Source organism: Gadus morhua, chromosome 1, assembly GCF_902167405.1.
Source record: "Gadus morhua chromosome 1, gadMor3.0, whole genome shotgun sequence".
In the NCBI taxonomy this organism is placed as follows: domain Eukaryota; kingdom Metazoa; phylum Chordata; class Actinopteri; order Gadiformes; family Gadidae; genus Gadus; species Gadus morhua.
In genome coordinates this window covers 28,758,657-28,782,874 of record NC_044048.1, presented here as the reverse complement: position 1 = coordinate 28,782,874, position 24,218 = coordinate 28,758,657, and the positions used below count along the sequence as shown (strand labels likewise).

The window sequence follows — 24,218 nt, the reverse complement described above, 5'->3', positions numbered from 1 at the left end:
GAGAAAGAACACACTCAGGCACAGACACGGGGGTTAGAGACCGGGGAGAAAGAACACACTCAGGCACAGACACAGGGGTTAGGGACCGGGTAGAAAGAACACACTCAGGCACAGACACAGGGGTTAGGGACCGGGGAGAAAGAACACACTCAGGCACAGACACAGGGGTTAGGGACCGGGGAGAAAGAACACACTCAGGCACAGACAGAGGGGTTAGGGACCGGGGAGAAAGAACACACTCAGGCACGGACACAGGGGTTAGGGACCGAGGAGAAAGACACGGTTTGTAAACACAAAGAAAGGGGCACCACGGCCCCTCAGTCCTACACTGTACATCTGTCCCTCTGTCTGTCATGCCAGCTTTAATATGTTAATCCAAACTGCCACATCAGTAGCTTATGTAAGACTACTGACGGACGCACTGACCTTGTTAACGTATTTTAAGTTAATTTATAGAATATGGGCGAAATTATGCATCAACACAAGCATGTAGTAGATTCGACATTCTGGACTAATAATAACGTGTAATAATGTCAAATTAATTGTTCACTGTACCTCACTGGGTGCCAGTTGTCATTCCCTTACCCCAACCATAAAAAAAAAAAGATCTTTCCGAACAATATTTAATGAATAAAATACTAAAGTTAATAAAATATTAAAGAAAAACGAGACCGAGAAGGTCCTCATCCTCATCGTCATCCGCTTATCCGGGGTCGGGTCGCGGGGGGAGCAGCTCAAGCAGAAGGTATGGGACTAAAATCATATGCAATCGGGATTGTGATGGAATGGACCATCTATCGGATCGTCGTCGGATGCATAATTGTTCGGGTGGCATCTGTGTCGATCGCAGGTGCACGACAGCGTGCAAGGCTCTCATTCACCTCCCGCCCCGGCGTCGCGTCCCCGTAGGTCCCTGCGGTGCGTCTCCCTGACTCGGTCACTGCTGTTCTCCCTTACGGAGCGGCTTCAGGAACTCAGCCCAGTGCCGTCTATCGTAGTGTGAGTGCAGCCATGCAGGTCCGCCATACCGGGGAAGACTTTACAAAAATACTTAGGCCTAAAAAAGCCTAAACAAAACCACAATAACAACAAAAAGTTCCGCAATGTCCTATTTACAGAGTAGGCAACTCAGCTCCGGTAAAATAATAGTTTGTATGAAAAATAACGGCTATATTTGAATAGCAACGCATCATATTACTATTATAGATTAATATTAGCGTCTCCTCGTTACCCGCTTCCCGCCGCTGTGGTCGCCTTGATGGAGTTGATCCGCAGCCGGGTGGCGATGTTGGCGAGCGCCTGCACCGTCTGCTGGTCGGGTTTGTGGTAGTCCTCCATCTGTGAGCGGTGACGGGATGACGGGATGACGGGATGACGAGGTCTCTGGTGAAAGAAGCGGCCCTGCTGGTGAACGGACAGTTAAAACGTCCCTGGTCGGTCCCGGCGTGGAGTGATGCGGGAGGCGAGAAGGCAGGGGTTAAAAAGGCATCTCCGCCTCCTCCTCCTCTCAACCTTTTTCAGGATGAGAGAGGGGAGAGGGGAGAGGGGAGAGGGGGGGGGGGAGAGAGAGAGAGAGAGAGAGAGAGAGAGAGAGAGAGAGAGAGAGAGAGAGAGAGAGAGAGAGAGAGAGAGAGAGAGAGAGAGAGAGAGAGAGAGAGAGAGAGAGGAAGAAGGGAGTGTGCGGCCCAATGATCGCCTGTAGTATTGCTAATCTAGAGCCACATGGAGTTGGGAAGGTGCAGTGAAGAGCTGTGGACAGCGCAGTGTGCTGAGTAAACTCCGCGGTAGTGCAGAAACTGTCCACTAGGCGGCAGGCTTGGGCCACTTGCACCACAAGCGCGCACACACACACCAGTACTCCCCTAGTAATATAGGTTCATTGGATAAGCCTTTTTTATATATATAAAATAATAAATATACTTAATTCTGACGGTGGGTCAAGCTACCCACCAAACATTTGGACGACCAAAGTCGTGATCAGTGTCAAATTGAAAGATCAGGGACCCATTTTCGACCAACTCCAATTTGGCCATGTGTTAAATAAATGTTACCAGATTACGTGTACATTTTATTCTTTATAGACCTCAGCAGGAAAGGAGTAGTCCAGGAAGCCAATTGCGACCTGGGAGGCCACAGAGCCGGTATTGCTGCTGACCGCTTTGAGTGCAGGTCGAAGGCCGCCACCAGGGGGGGCTAGTGGTGGTAGTGGTGGGCCACTCAGTGGACCGCAGACGTCCAGCTGCAAGGGCTCCCAGGACGGACAGGGCCGGCCAAGAGGCTGGCCTCTGACGGGTGGGGCCCCCACCCTTAATCACTGGGGCCCTTGAGGAACGAAAAACTAAAACACTTTGAATCTACTATCAGGTCAACTGTTTTATTGCTTTTAATCACAAGTCATTTCAAGATGCACATCCAAAAACACATCACTTAGATATATTCAACATATATCAGATTAGAAACATATGCAACGTGAGTTAGAACAATGAGTTGTAGGACTCTTACTAGCACAACCCAGACAGCATATGCTAATGCCTTGTCAAACATGTTATAAGCACTCAGTAAATACGATGCCGTCTCTAACTGACGGAGAACTGGAGGAGAAAAACACGCGTAGGGCTACGCCATAGCACAGATTCAGTTCGAATAGATAGCTTAAAGTTGCCTTTGCGTTAAGGTACCATAATACTCTTTGGGAGGTCAGCTGTTGCGTTCTAAAGCACCGCAATTGCGGTGCTTTAGAACAGAACTAGAACAGAACTTTTTTTTTAAGTTTACACAAAATCAGGCGCAGCCTAAACATTGTTATTTCGAAACTACCCGCCAATGTTTTGGTTGGAGCCATGCCAGAGGCGGCAGTAGTAATTGAGTCCTGAAATAAGTGAGCGAGTTAGCCTTGCTAATCGGCCTTATAAAGCTTCTTACCCAATTATTATTATTAAGTAGGTTTGCAAGCCGCCGCACAAGGTGATCACAACCCGCGCACAACGACCGCGCCACCGCCCGTTTCACGAGGGCCCGATGTTTTTAAGCACTGCAAGTTTACACAAAATCCGGCGCAGCCTAAAGATTGTTATTTTGAAACGCTAAGGCACTTGGAGGTTAACACACACACACGCACACACACACACACACACACACACACACACACACACACACACACACACACACACACACACACACACACACACACACACACACACACACACACACACACACACACACACACACACACCAGAGATGGGGACTCGAGTCTGAGACTCGGACTCGAGTCGCACTCAAGTCGCACAAACGGTGACTTCAGACTTGACATGTGACTCCACCCAAAACACTTCAGACTTGACTCAGACTCGAGCTCCGAGACTCGTCAAGTAATGCAATTATTGCTTTTTTAATCACAGTTTAACCATGTATTTCTATTATGGATGGGCAACGATCGTCGAATAGTCTGAGTCATGTAGAATATCGAATAATGAATGTGACTATCGTCATTACACGGCTCTTCTCATTGCTGCGGAACGCTCACTTGCAACGGCCTTCAAAACTTCCAGCAGTGAATATTTTTTTGAGAATTCACCATTGCTAAGCGTATAATGACCGCTGTCAAGGAAAATGATTTTTTTGCTGTCTTCCGTATCACTCCGCAAGAAGTCCGGTAACTTCTCAACCCCAGTGTCCTCAGTTGCTAAGCGACGTCAACGTCTTTGGCAGACTATTTCTCTGCTGATCAACACTATGAATGCTGGTAACAAATAAATTAAAAACACACACCGTGTGAAGTTACTTTCTTCGTTTTGGCAAGTAGCCGTGTAATAAGCGGGACAATGTGTAGTCATTATCTAAAAATGAGCCTTATTTTCCCGATAATGACCGGCGTTCTATACATTATCCCACTAGAAAGGACAATTGGACAACTGCCAATCACCTGAGGCTTAACCTCAACAAGACTGAGCTCATCCTAATGCCAGGGAAAGATTGCCCACACATGGACATACTGGTCACTGTTGAGAACATCACTGTATCTCCTTCTCCAACTGCCAGAAACCTCGGTGTGGTACTGGACAATCAGGGACCTCCACTGGCTCCCTGTAGTAGCTCGCATCAGATTCAAGATGATGGTACTGGCAAGGCAGTCGATGGAACTGCCCCTGCCTACCTCCAAGCATTGGAGAAGCCACACACCCCAGCTCGATCCCTCTGCTCAACTACCTCAGCTCGACGTCTGGTACCGCCATCGCTAAGAGCAAGCAAAGGTCGATCAACTAAGTCGCAACTTTTCTCTGTTTTGGGACCTCAGTGGTGGAACGAGCTCCCTGCCGATGTCAGGATGGCAGTGTCGCTCACCAGCTTCCGCAAAAGACTCACAACTCACCTTTTCAGAGTTCACCTCGACTCTGCATAGCTACCAAGCCCCTTCCGGCCACCATTGTATGTTGTACGTCCTGGCACTTATTGTACGCACTTAATCTACATCGCACTTATTCATAGTACTTAATTGTGTAGCATCTGCAGTAGCTGCTATCATTGCTGTACACGGGGAATGGGCTTCGCTATTGTGAAAGCATTATGGGGAGAGTGAAGGTCATTCATCCTTCTAAGACGCCAGTAACTCCGAGACGCACCTCCAAGCTGGCAGACGTCCCACCCTGAGTTATAATGAAGGTGAAGTTGTGTGAGGTGAGGATGCAGCACGACCAGGAGCTTTGGCCAGCAAGTCGCTAAACTTTTCCCAGGCAAGATACCCTGCACACAGGCTGAAACCTTTAGAACCGAAGTGGGTAGTGTGCGACAAATTCAGTCCTTCGCACTGTGGATTGACAACATTCCAATGATGTACATTTTCACTCAGCCAGAGCTCGATGCTCGTGAGCAAAGATGGGTTGAGAAGCTTGCGCCGTTCAACTTCCACATTAAATACATCCCAGGTCCCGGGAGCGTGGTGGCGGATCACCGATGCTCTCAGCCGGGAACCCTGAGCACAGCCCAGCATCAGCGGCGGATAAACGGCTGCTGCCAACGTATGCACGCGAATTGGGACATTCATTGGCGACTTCACAACACAATGCATATTTCATTCCCACACATGCGTGCATGTGTGTGCGTCTCGAAGTAATGGACTGCCCTCGTGAATCGCTTGGAAATGCCGGTCAGTGGGTTCGCCGTGCCTGGGCTGTGAATATCTGGTGCGACCGCTTGCAGTCCTTGTATTATTATTATTATTAGTTTTCCGAATGCTGAGGCTCTTGGAGGTTAAGCTGCTCTTTTGAAAGGGACCTGAAAGCTTGACATCACAGAATGTTAACATCACTTCAACACCAACTACTGCTGCTTCAATTGGGTTACAGTAAGCTTTGCTGGGGTTCCAACCCTTCACTGGCCACCTCCTCTGATGTCTATGGGACAAAACAATATTCATATCAATATTGTAATAATATTTGTAATCAGCCAAACAATTTCAATCCTACAATACGGCTTGTACATCGGTTCTTTGGTTTGACCACACCCATATTGAGGACTCAAGAGAGGAACCTCTAACATCCTAAATCAACGATTACAGGCTGAAGGAAACCATTTATTTTCCCTCATCTCACGCGAGAAATGCTGCGGCAGTTTCAGACACTAAAAGCGTCTGCCATAATCATTAAAAACCCTTTCCCGATCAGTTCCTAAACCGTGACTTCAAAACCATCAGTACTAATATAACAACATTCCAATGATCCCGATGTACAAGATATATATGCAAGCTTACATGCAATTTAACAGGACAAATATGACTTATGAGTATGACTGCACGCTATTGTATCCATCCATCCGATTTAAAACAAACATACCTCCGTCCTCCCACGATAGGCTAGAATAACAAAGGGTCATTAATGTGTGAAGATGAGGGTGGTTAACGAGAGACAGTAAACAAGGCGGGCAGACAGGTGACTGTGAGGGCAGGCCGTATTAAGCAGAATCCACACTCTGCAGACCCTACGTCCGCAAAGATCCACTTCAGGATTCAGAGACGGCAGGCACATCTTTGAGAGATCTTTCGGAGACTAATTTCATCAATGCAGCTTCAAACAAGTTCTTGATTTTTTTTTGGAAAAAAACTGGAAAGGTTCCGAAATCTGTTTAGTCTGCAGATTTGATGGCGGTTTGGCGTCTAATCTAGCGGGAGCTCTGTGTGCTGGCGGCTTGAGAATCAACGCAGATCTTTGCATACAGGCAGAATGCAGCAGGGTGATTGGGCCTTTAGTAAGCAAACTCACCATAGACTAGCAACCATACCACAGCTCCGGTGGCGACCAGTACTGGTATTATTATGACATAGTGATGTCTGCCTGGGGCTTTAGCACAGAGCACGTCCTTGGTTCGGCTGCCTTCGTGCAGCTCAACCTCTCCATCTACGCAGCTGTCGGGTTTGGGAAAGCAGAAAGTAAATTCTATTCCTCGATTTTACGAGAGCTTTGTCTCTTTAACAGGACGCAATCACCTGGTGTAAGTTATGGTGAATATCATTAAGCAAATAAAATACTTACTTGAATTCATAAAATAACATGACACAAAAGGAGCCAATGGCATAACCCACATGTTCCATGCTGTACAGTTTGTTCCATCTGGAGAGTAAAACCCGGTCTCGCAATCCTCGCAGACCGTGTCCGTGGTCCTGGTTCCTACGAGAACACGTTGGGAGTTCTGAAACCCGAGCATTGAAAATCATGACAAAAACTCATAGATATAAATATGACTAAAGGAGTGTTTCCCCTACCAGGCTCCGCCGCCGTCTGGCCAGCTGTGCACCGAGTGTGCATCTCAGCCAGGGAGCAGCCTGACTCCTGATTGGACGCTTGGCAGTAGAAGCCATCCAATACGCTGCATGCTGAGTCCCGCACTCTGGAGCACTCCCGTTGTGTCCCCAGACCTTGTTCTGCTCGGAAAGGACCAAACAACACCGATATATCGGCGGTCCGATGTCATCGGCCGATATTAGGCATTTTCCAAACAATCGGTATCGGCCGATTAATTAATATTTTGAAAAATATATATGTTATTTTTTTGGTTCTTTTTGGTTTTTCTTCAAAGGACTTGAAATCCGATATATCGGAATTTTTGAATCACCAAATATTTGTTTCGGTTTCGGCCTTAAAAATCCTTAATTGGTCGGGCTCTTCAAACAACCATAAACATGTCACCTGCAGAGTTTCAGTCTGTTATATATTTACAGCTCCATTCAACATATTTCTAAAAATCTAAAAATAAGAAGTTAATTTCAGATATCAAATGTGGTGTACATTAAAAGATTTTTTCTCAGCTCTTAGATCTCCAATACAGCACATTTCTCGTCACTCAGATGGAGGTTCACTACCTGCTCTACGGGGTCGACAGCTGATCCACTGTAGTGGAGCTGGTTCCCTACCTGCTCTACAGGGTCGACCGCTGGTCCACTGTAGTGGAGCTGGTTCCCTACCTGCGATACAGGGTCGACAGCTCATACACTGGCTGCGTCCGTTGTCTGCGTCCATGTAGGTGCCACTCTCACACGGCCTGCAGTTGGTACTCGACTCGTCGGTGCAGTCTCGCAGCACAACACTCCCTGGAGAGTAGGAACACACTCAGCTCCAGCAACTGGAGAAGGAAACACGTCACTCCTTTAAATTGGTTTCTTGTATATTACTTTACGTCATCGCTTCTTTTAGGCTCGAGAAGAGTAACGCACCAAGGGCCAGCAGGGTTAACTTGGGACTAACGGATGAAATGATTCTAATGCTACAGAATTCAAAGCCAGTCGCTTCGATCGGTAAGATCAAATGTAATGTCCCCCACGTCATAAAAAAACGAATAACTAATCAATGTGTCAAGGTGACACAGGTGTATAAATTGGTTTTAAATGGGACATTTATTAAATACTGGTTCCAAAGTGAATTGTATTGCTTTTCACGTGCAGCTGAATGCATAGTTGGCACGGAACAACCCCTCCATTTCCAACGAGTTAATCGCTAGCACAAATTCCTTCTCCTCCACACTTTAATTGGATCTCGGTTTGGTGTCCAGGCCATAAAGCCACCATCTTTTTTTCTTTTATTTTTTCTGCTTTATTACGGAGAGAGATAGAGAGGACGGTGTTTTAAGATGTGTTCAATAATAGTCCTTAGTATCTTTCAGGATATTTATTTAACATTCACAGGGTTCATCGACTAACAGACATCTCTCGGGTGGCCACGAACTATCTTCCTCCGACCTCCGTGCCAGCACGCATGCGCACATGCCTTCTCGCTCGGTACGGAGGCTCACCTAGGCTGTGACAATGCGTATGAGCATTGCATATAGTTCTACAGACGGTATGGGAGCCAGAGGGGAGGACATGCAGCAAATGACCACGGGCAGGATTCGAACCCGGGTCGCTGCGATCAGGACTGGGCATACATGGTAGGCGCTTTAACCCGGTGAACCACCAGGGGGCGCCCCCTGGCCGCACATGTTTACCTTTATCGCACAGTGGGCAGCACATCCCAGGAGCGGGCTCATACTCCCCAGAACGACAGCCTTCTCCAGGAGGGCTGAGGGCTGAAATAAAAAAGACACGACCCTTAAAAAAACGTTCTAGACTTTAGTATGCAAATGAGCTCGGGCACGGGGCCGCGGCCCAGTGTGAGTAGACGAGGGGTCCACACAGGGGGGGGGGCGGGGGGGGGGGCGGGGGGCCTCCCTGTGCGGGCCCCTGTGGGCTCAAGTCATGTCGTCATTTGTTTGAACTAAAGAGATTCATCTCCAAAGTGACTGTACATTAACGCCTACAGCGTCGACGTTCATGTACAGTCATCTACAGTCGGTCTCTATGATCTACCTCTTGTTTCATAGCACGCAGAATCAAATATCACGAGTGTATTATTGAGGGTGACCAGACGTCCGTGGTGGCCTGCCTCCGCTAATGTTGTCGGTTTTCATTAATGATCTAAGAAATATATTAATACACTTTTTTAATGGCAATGGATGCTGATGAATATTAATTTTGAGACAGTTGTTCTCAAGTCTATTTAATAGGCTGTGGCATGACTTCGCTCAGTGGGGGTCTATGTATTGACTTTATACCATAAGCAGGCATGGCCGATTATAAGCAATAGACTAATACGGAAGTGTTAAATATATTGTAGCCTATTGATAGAGTAGCTACTTTTGATTTTTTTTGACTGGTTTACCAAAGCTTAAAACACATCTTAGTGAACCATTGGGCATTTGGTTACATGCCCAATCCTACATTTATCATTATAAGAATAGGCGAAAACAGATATTTTTCCTGACTGCCAAACAAAAAATGTCTGAACTCTGGTTCTTACATTAGGCTATATGGCATTTGCGATGCAAAGAGCTGCCGGACGTCTTAAACCAGCATTAGCAATATTGGGTTTTAAACTGCCACCCCCTCTTATCTACTGCGGTCAGGCTGGCCGACACTCGCAACTCCGTGGACATTGGAGCTGTCCTTCAATTTGGAGTGCACGCGTATTCTATCCTTTACGGCAACTGCATTGCAACGGGCCGGGCAAGCACGGGCTGACATTGAGAGCGTCTCTTCACATGTGACCACATCCGGTAAACACGACCATTTTAGTGGCTACATCAACAAGCAGTTTTACTGTATCTGGAACTTGCTGTAGAAATGTTGCTCCATTAGTTCTGACAATGATTTTTATTTGAGATCAGGAAAGCTCTGACTATACATTTACCCCAAATCAAGCATTTTTACTCCATCAGTATTTCAGAGTTTAAGTCCCACATTTTTACATTAAAATAACTGACTTGAGATTTGATTTTACACATTGATCCATAATCCTATTGGTTATCTTATTTCAGGCTTAACCTGAATTCTGGTAGGCTACTCTTGTATGGGCACTAAGATCATTAAGATAATGCAAAGGATTGTGAATGGTATAGCTGTTTGTCGGAGTAAGAAATAAGCTTTTTTAAAATTATTTTACCAATTCTTCCGGCAGTCAATAAAGAAGCTATCTTCTTCATGCATGTGCAAACATTATCTAGAGCAGTGGTTCTCAAACTTTTTATACCGCGTACCACCACAGAAGATATTTGTCATGTCATTATGACATGTCATAAAATATAACAACATATATAGCGTCGGCTTGCGCCCCTATTCAGCGACGCACATCTCATGCAGGAGGCAGATTTATTCTTAAAAATATTATTTATTGTTATTGTCAGCTGTACAACGTGGTAGCACTAGAACAGAGACACGGGAAAACATACACATACACACAGCAAGTGAGAACATGACCTCATGTACTTCCAGTCGTCAGTGGCAGCTGGTGGTTTATCAATAGAGGGAGGAAGGACTGCGTGCTTTGTTGCCATTGGCCTGCTTGCACTGTTAGTGGCGTATGGTGGCATAAGTATGTGAGACTCATGCTGTTTCAGGGTGGTTTGGTGAACTACTAAGTAGCAGGGAGGGATACTTATGTGAATTGATACAAATCCACCAGTGGCAGCATTGGACTTTGAAAGCTGGTGGGCAGCATGTCTTGGACTACAAGGGCAGAAGGAAAGGATGCACAGCCTATTAGTCAAATCAGGCCTACTCTTGATTTGTAAAACGAAACAAAAAAATATGGGCCTATTTTTGCCCTCAAAGACTGAAGCTATTGTTTGTAATTTGGCTATGTTTATTTTCAGTTACAATTTTTTTTATAAAAGTTTGAAACACAAGAGCAAAAGTGATGCCATTTAAAATGCATCATGCTCTGGATCATTCACTAACATCCTTTCCACAATATCAAACAGAATGGTCAGACTATCAAAGAATTAAAAGAACAAGAACATTATTTCACCACTATTTGCATGGGCTGTAACTTAAGCCTAACATTGTTTGAGGCAAATGTGGATGTTAATGGATGCTTCAGAATGTTGGTCGCGCTGTTAAGCCAATTAAGATTGAGGGATTTCATTTATAGATCAAGTCAATCCTCCTTGCGGGAACCGCAGCTCGGCAGTTGGCAGCCCAATATAACCGAACAGAGCCGCACTGTACAGCAACGAACAGTGGCGCACCGCTCTGTGGAAAGGATGACTGAGCGGGTTCGTTGGTTCTCGTAGCATACTTCATGGCCATTCCACCAGCCATTGCTATTTGACCCATTGTTGTTATTCTGATATTGAGACAAATCATGATCACTGTCATATAGCGTCCATTTTTGTGAGTCTCAATGTCTACTTCAAATGCAGTTTGAAATATGGGACGGCGCTCCTGACTTGGAGGAGGGCTTTATTTTGAATGACCAATAACTAGCCTAGCCCAAATCATTGACGTTCAGACGCATTTAAATGATTGCTGGCAGTGACAAGTTACACAATTAAACGAGGATAAAGGCTATGTATTTTTGTTGATTTATTTCGTATGGATAATGGTTGATTAATAGTTGCCACTGAATATAATATCAAGTGAATATTTCACAGAGGGGCGGCACCATAGCGGCCTCTATTGACCCACCGCCACTGCCACGCACAAAAACAAAACAAAAACAGGAGGATGCTATGCGTCCGTGTTTAAAGACCATGCTTAAAACACGTGTTAAACTCACCCAGGAAGACGCAGGTCAGGGTCACAACGACGCATCGCATTATTCAGATATGTTCTGGGCATTTAATGTTTAACAGCTGTGGGCGAAATGGCAGCAAAACGCCTCATTTGACCGGCATTACACTTATTCCTCTGGCTTGTTCAGGCCTAGAGCACGACACTTTATATAAGCACTCATCCTGCACTGTGGATTTAGTACGAAGCAAATTTGAGGAGGTTGATCTGTATCCTGGGGACTCCGCATCTGCGGAACAAAGAAGATCTTGTTATTAGGCCTACCGTACAGAGCTGTGTAGAAGCGCATTATTTTACTTCCAAAAACATTAAAGCTGTCGCAGGACAGCAGTCAGGACTCGACCCATATTCAGAAGAGCAATATTAAAAGCACAAAATCCTATCTGGGTTTTCTGTAGGACTCCGTGACCAGATATAGGCTAAGTATAATATAAGTATAAGTACAAAGACACCTTTTCTGCTCTTTGGCTCCCAGACCGTAGTCGGGGAGCACAGGGGAGACGTCTTTTCGGGGTTAAAGGCGCGTTCACCGCCCGAGTGTAACGAGACGGCTCGCAAGTGATGACGCTCAAGCTTACGCGTGTTCACGACAGGACCGTTCATGTGCACTGTTGGGATAAAAGCTCTTCACAGCAGGGGTTTTGGTAACACATTATATTAAGGTGCCGTAATAAATAGCAAACTAGTCTTTACCTAACCCTTTGTTAATAGTTGTTAATTGTTACTAAAATATCTATTTGGCTCAAGTTAATCGTTTTTTCATCGTTAATTAAATATTACCTAGTTGTTTGCATACAATCTGTATGTTGATGTTTTAACAAATAGAAAAAATATAGGCCTATATAAACTAATATTGTATTAATATTTGTTAATAGTTAACTAAATGTCTTTTGGAACTAATTAACAGTTCTTTATAACACCATTTCAATGTTAAATGTTTATTTACAAACTATATTTTAATAGAACAGTTGACTGATTATTATTTAACTAATTTTTATTGAACTGTGCTTCTGCCTATCCCAATGTGAACCACTCCTCATAGGACCCTTACAATGAAGTTGGTTAAGCTAAATTAATATATTATTCATATATAGCTATCAGTGTGAGGGACTGTTGCCTGGCTAGCCTTGTGGTGGGGGAAAGACTTGAGGCAGTGTGACAGAAGTTTGGGCAAAGACAGTTGACCTTTTTTATTCTCAGTAGCCGCAGGTAATATGCCCGTCAGGAGGCAAAAAAAATGCATTAACGAAATAAATAACTGTCATTAATAATTATACTTCCGAATATCGTCAATAAGCAAAACTCAAAAATAGCCGTCCTCCACTCAGGCATTTCCATTTAGCCATTGGCTTGTACAAGCGTGTTGCCACACGCTCACCTCAGACCCTACTGCCTCACACCTGTAATTCAATTAACAATACAACTACAAATTTTCGATTAAGAAATCACCACACCTAATTAACACATTACTCCAAACATGTTGGTCTAATAAGCATACTTATACATAACTTCTCTGAAACCTTAAATATTCCCCAAGTACCCCAAACACCCCTCTCATCCCACACACACTTGATCCCTGCCCGTCTGACGTCACACCCACAACGCACAAATGTTCTTCCGGACTTTACGTCGGGTCCGCCCCCATCCTCTGGAATCCGGAAGCCAGCGGAACCACAACGTTAGTATTTTTAAAGGTCCCATGACATGCTATTTTATGTAATCTTTAATATAGGTATTAGTGGGCAACTAACACAGTATTCAAAGACGTTCCCGAAATTCAGCCGTGGTGCAGAGTTACAGCCACTCCGAGCCAGTCGCACATTGAGCTTCCCCCAAATGTGTTTTTGGTGATGTTTTGGTGTCTGTAGCTATAATGCAAATGAGGAGGAGTGAGGCGGGTCAAGGAGGAGGGTGGGGGTGTGGCCCTGAGCAGCTTGCAGCCACGGTACCATGCGCTCTGTTTACAGTGGATGTATCGCAATGGCGAGGCGCACACAGCCTTTAGCCGTGTTCTGTAAATATTCTAGAACACACGGGAGTCCTGGAGCTCTACATCTAAATATTATCATATAGCCTACATAGATATCTATATCATATAATATATATTATCACGGCCAAAAGCTGTGTGAGCCGATATTATGAATTTCAAACGACCGCGTTGGGTTCTCCGACGTTCCTGGTTCTTCAACGTCTACATCAATGTGAAGTAGACTGAACCGCGACAAGGAGGAGAAAGGGATCGTTGCCGGGCAGCGCTTAGGCACCTCCGCCTCCGGCGGTGGTCCCTCAGCGGGGCTCAAGCGGGAGACATTCGCCGCCAACAATCCCTTTCTCCTCCATGTCGTGGTTCATGTTCTTGACGGAGTCAAAGCCAAAGTTCCTTCCCCCCAATTCATTCTCAACCTTGGCTGAGATAACCCCCAATACGAGTCTCGTTGTAGAAATACCAGAGACGAGAGTCCGACGTGTTATGCGCCATAACACCAAAAGCAGAACGGTTATCCAAATAACAAGGTGTACAACGCTTGCGTTACAGTCCTGGAGCTCTATATCTAAATAATATCATATAATACATAGATATCTACATCATAGATAGACGATATTATGAATCACAAACGACTTTGTCGGGTTCTGCAACGTCTCTGGTTCTTCCACTTTCACATCAATCGGAAGTAGACTGAACCGGGCGCTGCCTGCTGCCGGCTGCCTGCTGCCGGCTGCTTTCACAGCCGTGTGCCTCGCGGCAACCGGCGGCATGTCGCAGTTCATGTACATCAGCGAGTCAAAGCCAAAGTTCCTTTCCCCCATTTCCTTCTCAACCATGGCTCAGATAACCCCCACTACAGTCTCGTTGTGGAAATACAAGACACGTCAAAGAACCGACATGAAACACTTGCGTTACAGTGTGTGTATTCTTCACACACACACATGTGGCGCTCGCACGGTCGTGAATCATTGGCGGGCCAAAGTCTCTGGGCGGGCCAGGCAGAGTAGAGTAAAGGGAGGAGCTTAGATGCTTTGTGACGACATACCTAAAGACATTCCAAATCAGCGCGCTTGAGCCTCCGTTTTTTCAAAGGCGAGCAGAACAGCTAGTGCTCGTTTTACACCAAACGCAAGTTTTAGCCACTGGGGGACCATTGCCAGGCTAGGGGAACTCATATTTCTGTTAGAAAACCTCATAAAGTGAGATTTTCATGTCATGGGACCTTTAAAAGGTATTCACATGATGAATGCACGCCAAATTAAAATACATAGGTTATTGCTCAGCTGCAAATATTAACAGATTTACTTTGGACCACAGTCATGTCATTCTAAGTTGCCTTTTTTCCCTTACATCATATTTTTTTTGCATTGATGCTAGTTGGCTTTGGTGGCTGCAGTTCTTGTCATATTGTCTCTTTGCACGTTCCACAGGCTCTCCGAGAGCATCTCTGTTGATTTGGTGCGCCAGCTCCAGTCGCTCTCGAAGGTGCTGGACATACTCAGGGGCTGAGGGAGCTGGTTCAGGGTCCGGCGGCAGGCCGGATACCAGGTCTACTGGCTCACGCACTTCCCGGCCAAACGTCATGTAGTTCGGGGTGAAACCAGTTGAACTGTGCTTCGTTGCTCAGTTGATCATGACAGCGTAGGGAATCATGAGGTCCCAATCCCAGTGGCAATGCTTGGCTGTCACGGCCAGGATCGTTTGCAGAGTGGCATTGAACCTTTCAACTTGCCCATCGGACTGCGTACAGAAAGGTGTGGTGTGTGTTTAGTCGATCCCGAACAGCGTGCACATTTCCTGGAACACCTCAGACTCGAAGTTCCGGCCTTGGTCGCTGTGCAGTGTCTGCGGGGCTCCATAGCGACACCCCCACTCGGAGGCGAGCCCTTCAGCCACAGTTACAGCTTGTTCGTTAGGTTGGGGAAAAGCTTCGACCCATTTTGTGAAATAGTCCTTTATGACCAGCACATATCTGTTGTTGCGCTCAGTCTCATTCAGTGGCCCCATAATATCCAAAGCGATGCGCTCCATAGGCGCTCCGACCCGAACAGTGCCCATGGGGGCTTGTGGTGTGTTCCGTGGCCTGGCTTTTGATGCACAGCTGGTGCAGGTGTTACTCCACAGGGCGACGTCCGCCCTCATTCTGTACCAGGTATCGGGTTTGCAGCCGAACTACAGTGCGCTCTACACCAAAATGTCCACCAACTTGTCCCTCATGCATCTGTCTCATGATGTCTGGCCGGAAGGTGCGGGGCAGCACCACTTGTGGATAGAATTGGGTATCGTCCAGGCAGTAGAAACGTCTAACCAGCACTCCATCTCTGATGTAGAGGCGTTTCCACTGGCTCCAATATGTCTTTGTGGCTGGGCTGCAAGGTGAGTTACCCATGCAGGACGTTCTCCGCTGGTGCAATGTCTGCGTCGTCTTCCTGGGCTTGTCGCAGCTCCTCCAGGGACAAACCACCAAACAGTTCATTTTCTTTTGACTTAGTCAGATATATTTTCTTTGGGGACTTTAATGACATGACATTCCATTCAAACAGTCCCTTCGTGGCGTCCAATGTTACACCTTTCCTGCTCTTTGGGTCCATGACCGTAATCGGGAAGCACAAGGGAGACGTTCCCTCCAGGGCCGATGTCCTTTCGGGGGTAACACCCTTCACTTTCGACCGGCAGTGGGTCTGCTCATGGGTCGGAATGACACGGGCACCGATTCTTGACGGCTGGGTACTTTGTTCCACAGTTTCAACAACTACAGTACACGTCTGCACAAAACATAACCAGACTCATTCCATTCTTCCCTAGACTAACACACGCTATCGCTCACTAGCTCATTCACTCACACGCTGACGTCACTCACACACACACACTGCCATCCTCGCGCACACAGATACGCTACTCTCGTAACACATGTAAATTAAAACTTCTGTATACTGTAATTTCCTGATTATTAAGCGCAGCTGAATATAAGCCGCACCCACTCAATTTAAAATAAACATTATTTTGAACATAAATAAGCCGCACATGTCTATAAGCCGCAGGGGCCTACCGGTACATTGAAATAAATGAACTTTACACAGGCTTTAACGAAACACGGCTGGGAGAGGAGACCCAGACTGAGGAGGGTGGACTGGGAGTGAGACAGATCCATTATGTGTGGGGCTGGAGGGTGGGGCTGGATCCAGTCTCTGGTCACCATGATGATCATCTATAGTTTCAGGGATAGTTATGGTATGTTCTTGTTGGTCCCTGGTTCATGCAGGAGAGTCAGTGGACATTAGTGGTGAAGTCACTGGAAGAGAAGGCAGCAGAGAGTCAGGACATACAGCCAGCCTCCACACTCTTTTGGTAATGTCGGTTTTTTCTGCACCTACTGCAAACAATTGTGTCTCTCTGATGACCAGTAAGCTTCTCTGGTAAAGCTGTTCTGCAGTGCTCTCCCTCTCCCCCCTTCCCCTCCTCCCTCTCCTCCTCCCTCTCCTCCCTCCCCCCCCTTCCCCTCCTCCCTCTCCTCCTCCTCCCCCTCCTCACCCTTAGAGTAGCCTTCATTTCCCTCACTCTCAACACCTCCATCCTCCTCTATCACATCTTCACTATCTGGGCTGAAGGCTGAAGGGTGGAACAGCTCAAACACAGGAGCAGAACAGTTATTTTATTTCAATACACCCACAGACCCACACACTACCTGTTGGACGGTAGTCTTGGCTCAACTCTTTGCTCAGTGTTTCCATCTTAATAATTTATGATCAAATTATTTACATGGTGCATCATGTAATAAATATCACTCAGTATAAGTTCACGCATATTATATTCTGTTTCAACCCAGTAATAACACAACAACACCTTTGATTGCGGAGTTGATTCTAAATAGTGATAAACGACACAGTCACATGTCAGGAGAGCAGTCGATATAATTTATCATTTAAACCATGATTCATGTTAGTTTAATGCAAACATTATACTTGTTATTTTAATATGACATGATGGATGTTAGTTAATGTAACCATGATACATACGTTAGTTTAATGCATCACTTACCTCTTTTATTCTTCCTGTGAATAATGGCTATGATTAATCCCATTAAAGCCATTAACAGTATGACTCCTGGTATTACTCCTGCCACTAGTCCTGTCTGTGGACTATGTTCTCCACATTCAGAATCAGTTGAATCAGTTCCTGGTTTCACCTGTTTCAGTTCCTTAGATTCACATCTGAAATGAGAAGGACCAGACAACAGGTTTAGTTTCAGGGTATGTAGTGTATATCCTATCCTAGGGGGAGGATAATAGACTGAGGTTTTATCTCCTGGTCAAAAAGTACTGGGTTTGATCCCCAATGTCCACAACCTTCCTGTAGGCCTTCAGGTATATTCTTGTTCTTGAGCTAGATGCCTGACCCCTACCTGATCCTAATGACCTGTATCTGCCTCTATTAGAAATGACTAAGACACTTTGGATGAAATGAAAATAGAAGATCATGTTTTATTATAAAGCTTTTATGATACTTTGCAGTTTATTATTTGATTACCATTTTACTGATTAAATGGAAAAGACAAGAACAAAACACAATGACTGCTAATAATAAGCCAATGCTAATAATTAGCAACACCATGCACATATGGTATATTGCCCAGGCCTGATGCTAAAAGTCTCATTAATGTACTCTGTATTGATAAATAAAGTATAATATTCACTTACTTTGTGTGGTTCTGACAAGACGTTGATGTGCCATTTGAGAATGTTCCATCAGTACAGTGAAGGCACTCTGTGTCTTTATCTGCTGTTCCTGTAGGAATATATGGATGTTTTATTAGAACATGATCATTCTCAGATGTGGTGTAACATTACATTTGTGTAAAACATGGCGAGGTTAAATAATACAACTACCTTCACCACATTTGTTTGGCGTAAGCTCCAAGAAGGAAGAAGAAAACAGAGAATTGTATTTCAAAGGTGTTTCTATCTATCGACTCATTGCCAGACTGTTGTAGATGATCATGGAATAACTTAGACACCAATACATTAAATGTTAAGAAGCATGGATGTCCCCTTATAGGGCTGAATATAATCAGTAGATGTTTAAAGCTATACTTTAAAGTCCAGGTCTCTGTTGTCAAAGAAATATCTATAAGACGTCCTGAATAAATTAAAGGTTAAATAAAAAATGCAATTAAATGAAAGTTGATGTGAAGTATATATAGAACACCAACCTCTTTGACCGATGTATTGACCAGGACTGCAAACCGTGTGTCTCTGAGCGGCCCTACATCCACCTCCGTTAGAGTCACTACAGAAGAATCCATCCAGGACCTCACACACAGCATCTGATGTTGATGAACACGACTTCTTCACCTTCAGACCGAGACCTGTCAATCACAACAGTTACAGAGGAACCTGAGAGGATGAGAAGGTCGTCTGAGGAAGTCTGAGATTAGAATAACTTGATAGGAAAAGAAGGGGAGTATTCAGTGCCTCAAAGGGGCATCTAGGCACCTGTTACCCTCATTCATCTAAACTCAATTCCTTCCCTGTTACTCAGTATTCATGGTCTTGCTTAAGGAGGAAAGGGTTTTAAATGACATGGGTACATATCAATGAGCTAATAAATTGAAAAGTGAAAATGTACCTGCATCACAATGTTTACATGCAAAGCATTGTTCACGCCCATTGTCGCCATCTTGGAAAGTACCTTCTGTGCAAGATGCACATGATGTACTTCTGAATCCTGTGCAATGTCTACTAACATACATTCCTGTTGGAACCAAAACAATTGACTATGTATAAAAAAGAAAAACACAAACAAAATAACATTCTGAATTAGAGATTTTTGAACCAGGTAATTAGTGAGGATATTGTCTCTTACCTGGGGGACAGTTTGGACAACAGCCCTCTTCTGTACTGTATTCTGCTGGGCGACAATTTGCTGATGCAGTAGCATTGTCAATAAAATCAATATGAAATAAAAGTAGGCCTAAATATATCTTGAAAATGAATTCAACATAGAAAAATAACATTTTCCAATTTGTATTTGGCTAAACCATCAAAATGTTTAACATATTTTGAGGGCATCAAAGTTGTGTGGGTGCAATTAATGAATTTTAAAATAAGGTTTATTTTTTTGACATGCTTTCATTTCAAAGTTACATGGGCAACACTTTATATTTTGGCTGCCATATCATCATTGCCATGCATGTTGACGTTCTGAAATATCTGGGGAGAGAATAGATAAAAGAAAGGCAGTTAATGAATGCAATATTTTTTCTTTATAGGTCCATACAGGCAACGCATGCTTGATCTGAAACACTCATATTGCCTTTGCATGCGGCCCTTTCGAAATGCATTTGGGGTCCGTCCGTGCTGTCGGCTCAAAAAGTTGAGAAATTGTCGACTTTTCAGGCAGCGCGGATCCGTCGGCCAATCAGATCAAGTTTTGCAAATATACGCAAATAAACTGTCCAATGAAACAGTGTGTTTATACAGCCCGGGTTGTATAGAGCTATTAAGTACGCCTCTTCCGGTAGACCCCTCATGGGACCTCTGGGTGAGAAAAATAGAATGTGAGTCAATGGAAAGAAATGTATTATTTTCTGATCCCAGTCATTAAATGGCTTGGATATGTTTTGTGTGGGTCCAATTAATCGTTTTTCACGTAAAGAGTTTGACCGTTTATTGTGCAATTGTTCAGTTAAAGGCTGTAGAGAAAACACAATGAGAAAGACTCCACGTCTCGTATGTGACGTCACGCTCCCTGCGACTGGCGTGGACAAGACCGACAATCTCCCCATCGGCATAACTGAAACTCGACACATGCCCCAACTTATAGTGGTTCACCTCTTTCGATGCTGTTATCCTCCCCTTGGAAAAAAGCAGCGAAGTGGAGCAGAGAGATCGCCATGTCTGTACCAGAGTTGTGCTGATGTAGCCTATGAATATATAATTCGCTTCGAGAGCAGCGAAGGGCGGTAGTTCACAAAGCGGCCTCACACAAAACCTAACATTATCAAACTTCTTCGCAAGTTTTTTGGTATTTTTTGGAAAGATTATAATTTAATTCCACAAACAACCCATGTGTAATCCAGGGCATATAGAAAATAATTACCTTCTCTCCATTGAAACCCATTCTATTTTTCCTAGCCCAGAGGTCCCATGAGCTCTATAGACAGTGGCGTGCACAGACATTTTGGGCGGCAGGTGCTCAGGGACAAATAAGGGCACATTAAAGTGTCATTTCGAAGTGAAGAGTGATCATTACCACTTTTCTAAAGCAGCATCCTCCTCAGTGCCATGTCTTTAAAGATGTTGATGACCTCACTATGATTGATCTTGATGTATTTTTCTATAGCAAGCAGGAGAAGGTCAGAGAGCTGTTCTTCTCCACACAGGCTTCTTAGTTTAGTTTTGATAATTTTCAGCTTTGAAAATGATCTCTCCACAGAAGCAGTTGTCACTGGCAATGTTTCATAGATTTTTTATCATCTTCACAAAGGCAGGAAAGATGAGCCGGCCACTGTTTTCCCTCAGTATGGCAAAGATTTCTTTGAGGTCTTTTGCAGGAAAGCTTGAGTGGAACACCTTTAGTTCTGTCTTCAGCTGGTCCTCGTCTTCTCCATAGAAATCAGGATGTGGACGGCTTCCTTGGCTTCTGCGTTTGGCGTGCTTACCCAGTTGGCATGTACCGTGAAGGGGTGGAAGGACTGAATGATTCTAGCAGTGGGACTTCAGCTCCTCAGTCACAGTATCCAGAAAGGAGGCTTAGGGGGCAAACAATACACTCTAGACTCAATTCATTTATGTGGTACATCGCCGGTTGGGCAGGGCAGGGGAGTAGGTGTGTGTGGGCAGCAGCTGTGAACTACAGCTGCAACGCGCCTCCGTTTGTGTCCGCTCTGCGCGTTCACGGTGACAAAGGAAGAGAGTTGTGTGCGAGGAGGAGGGGGGGGGGGGGGGGGGGGGCGCCGTCCCTGAGCTTGAATCAGTTTCTGAGCTTGAATCATCAGATTCACACGTTTTTAATTGTCGAGCCTTTATAGATGATAATGTCGGCATGGGCCACATACACTGTTTAAAAAAAAAAGGTCTATAGGCCTCTGAAGAATAAGTCTGAATAAGTAGCGATTATTAGTGCTACTTTAACAACACGACAATCCGAAAGCCCAGTCGAAACTAGATGGAAAAAGACTGTAGATCAAAATGTGATGCAGTTTCACTTCTTCTTCCTCAAAATACCCAGGTTATTTCCCATAGACATCTGACCGGGGGAACCGGGAGGCATCATGTGTCTAATCACATGGATGTTTGATAAGAACTGGATCTCTATGATGACCTCAGTTCATCTCTATGATGAACTGCAGATTTGTGAAAATATTGCAAGAGTGTCCACACAGATTTACAGGCAATTCCATGTGAACAAATAACTGCTGGAAGCTGCCAGGAATAGTCACATATATAAAATAGACAGCTTTATGCTTATTTAACGTAGTCATTAATGTTCTGGATGCATGGACATGCTTCTATTATCCTAATGATTTGATTATTTTAGGCTTATCGTTATGTCATTGAAAAGCCTACTCTCTGCTTTTCATCCATCCCAACAGCAAGGTTTTTCTGTACTGCAATGCTTTGCAAATGGAAATAAGTCACACGGATAAATGGTCGTGTCGAAGTTAGGCTATTGATTATATGAAAATAAAATGGAAGTGCAATCATTTATGGTATTTATAAGTTCATAAATACATTAACACATTTTTCTTTCATTCATTGATTAACATTAAGGGACTACACAGAAAAACATGTGCAATATGTGTAATGTACATTTTGTATTAACGTAGGCCTAATGATTTTAATCTGGTACCACCGGATGTCGGCAACAATGTAAAATTCACTTAGTAACTGAGCTTCTGAAGATAAATCCACCTTACCTGACTTCATATTGAGTATGTCTTTATCTGTTGTTCAGGTCAACTTTGCGCAGTTTCACGTCAAGTTAAAATCCATAATGTAATGGACACGAGCTAGTTTCACTAAACCACACATCAGATTTGTTAAGTCTCAGTTTCAGCATAAATGTGGGAGGTGCTTAAAAACAAATTAGATCATTTGTGATATGGTCGTCTCGGTCTAGGTATGACTCGGAGAGTGGTAAATGTTCAACCCATGGTTTATTCTAACAGAGACTCAAGGTAAACAAGCTTGCGTTCTGGAGGTGGTTCATGAAGCAACTTTCGAACACAGGTAAACAAACAGTTTATACTGGGAATGGGCGGAATGGTAAATAAGCCACGCTTACATGTTCTAATTTACCCAGGTAAACCTTTGGTATTTCTTGGCTTTAGCGGAAATGGAAAATGTTTGCAGTCTGACCCTTGAAACATGTCATCAGAAATAGCATAGACTAAAACAATTTACATCATTCCCCCTTTGAGGCTGAAAGACTCACATAACGTGATGTAAACAAACTGCACATGAATTGCTATAGGTCAGCAAATGTCAATGACAGAACTTCATGTGAAATAATGCAAGGCCTTTGACAAACATTGATTCTTTGACTGGTGTCTGGCGTCCTGGTAGCTGGATCACCTCCTCTAAACGGCCGTGGAGTTCTCTTTGCTTCACCATGACCACGACTGAGCGCACCCTAGAGGTGAACCCCCCGCGCTCCATGGACTTCACTCCGTGGCTCTGATAGGAGGGATCCGCTGTAGTGGGAGTCTGTGTGGATGTGTCCGCCGCGTCCACGTCGTCCTCTAGGTCACTGTCCTGTGAGTAATCACACAAAATGGGCACAGCATCAGGGTTGGGGAACATACAGTGGTAGGCAAAGACACCCATGCTAAAGTCGACTAAAAAGAGGAATACAAATTAATCTTTCGGAAATTTATCTTAATGCCTCAATTAAACAAATGAGGAAAAATCCAACCTTTAAGGAAAATAAATTGCTTTGTGAATGAATAATGTATTGTATATAAATATATGTTCTCCATTAAAATACAGGGTGCGCAAGTATAGACACCCCTATGTTAAATTCCCAGTTCCAGTTATTTCATGGATCCAGGATAGGCCTACTATATATCCTGATTAAGTTCCCTTAGCCTTTGGAATTAAAATAGCCCGACATCATCACATACCCATCACCATACCTAGAGATGGGCATGGTTTTATTTCAGCCTATTAGCTGGTTTGATTTACATTTAGAAATCAATAGGCTAACAGCTATAACAGACTACGTTTTTGATAGACAATAGTCTACATCTGAATGTAGGCTATTCATTTACAATTAAAATGGCCTCGAGAGACATCGTTTTACTTGCGATACGTATTCAGAAATTGCTCCTCCTTCATAGATGATGAGCTGAACGCCTTTCTTTATGGCTTTCATATCTGTAGTGTACAAGCTCACCACCTTGTCGGGTTATCACTGCAAAACGTTCACGAAAGCCGTGGGAGTGGGAGTGGTAACCCGGGCCACGGACTGTTTACTTATCATTTTCTTTTCCATAGTATAAATTGAGAACAAGCTAACATTCTGATACCAGTCGATGACAACCCTTCCACCTCGAACCATGTTTCCGCACTCGATCAATAAAAGTGCGCGGCAGCCGGCACTATAGCCTACTACAATCTACGACACATCTTCAAACCCATA

General features: G+C 44.5%; 2 protein-coding genes across 13 annotated transcripts in view; both read right to left on the bottom strand.

Moving 5' to 3' along the window:
* The window catches only part of LOC115542031 (transketolase), a 25,765-nt gene extending 13,585 nt beyond the window's left edge, over window positions 1–12,180 (bottom strand). The window contains exons 1-7 of one of the 5 annotated variants that reach the window (XM_030354092.1): window positions 12,043–12,180; window positions 11,577–11,819; window positions 8,470–8,550; window positions 7,454–7,579; window positions 6,755–6,913; window positions 6,575–6,681; window positions 1,232–1,383 (exon numbers count right to left, since the gene is read on the bottom strand). In XM_030354092.1, coding sequence (XP_030209952.1) covers window positions 1,232–1,383; window positions 6,575–6,681; window positions 6,755–6,913; window positions 7,454–7,579; window positions 8,470–8,550; window positions 11,577–11,616 — 665 coding nt within the window. In that variant the 5' untranslated portion in view covers window positions 11,617–11,819; window positions 12,043–12,180. Of the gene's footprint in view, window positions 1–1,231; window positions 1,384–2,083; window positions 2,722–6,574; window positions 6,682–6,754; window positions 6,914–7,453; window positions 7,612–8,469; window positions 8,551–11,576; window positions 11,820–12,042 lie in introns of those variants that run through there. The other 4 variants (XM_030354065.1, XM_030354075.1, XM_030354083.1 and 1 more) reach the window with 4 other exon arrangements.
* Window positions 12,181–14,864: 2,684 nt separating this feature from the next.
* The window catches only part of LOC115531221 (tumor necrosis factor receptor superfamily member 14), an 81,722-nt gene continuing 72,368 nt past the window's right edge, over window positions 14,865–24,218 (bottom strand). For 7 of the 8 annotated variants that reach the window (XM_030340552.1, XM_030340944.1, XM_030340633.1 and 4 more), the window contains one exon: window positions 14,865–16,869. In XM_030340552.1, coding sequence (XP_030196412.1) covers window positions 16,832–16,869 — 38 coding nt within the window. In that variant the 3' untranslated portion in view covers window positions 14,865–16,831. The remainder of the gene's footprint in view (window positions 16,870–24,218) is intronic. The other variant, XM_030341503.1, reaches the window with a different exon arrangement.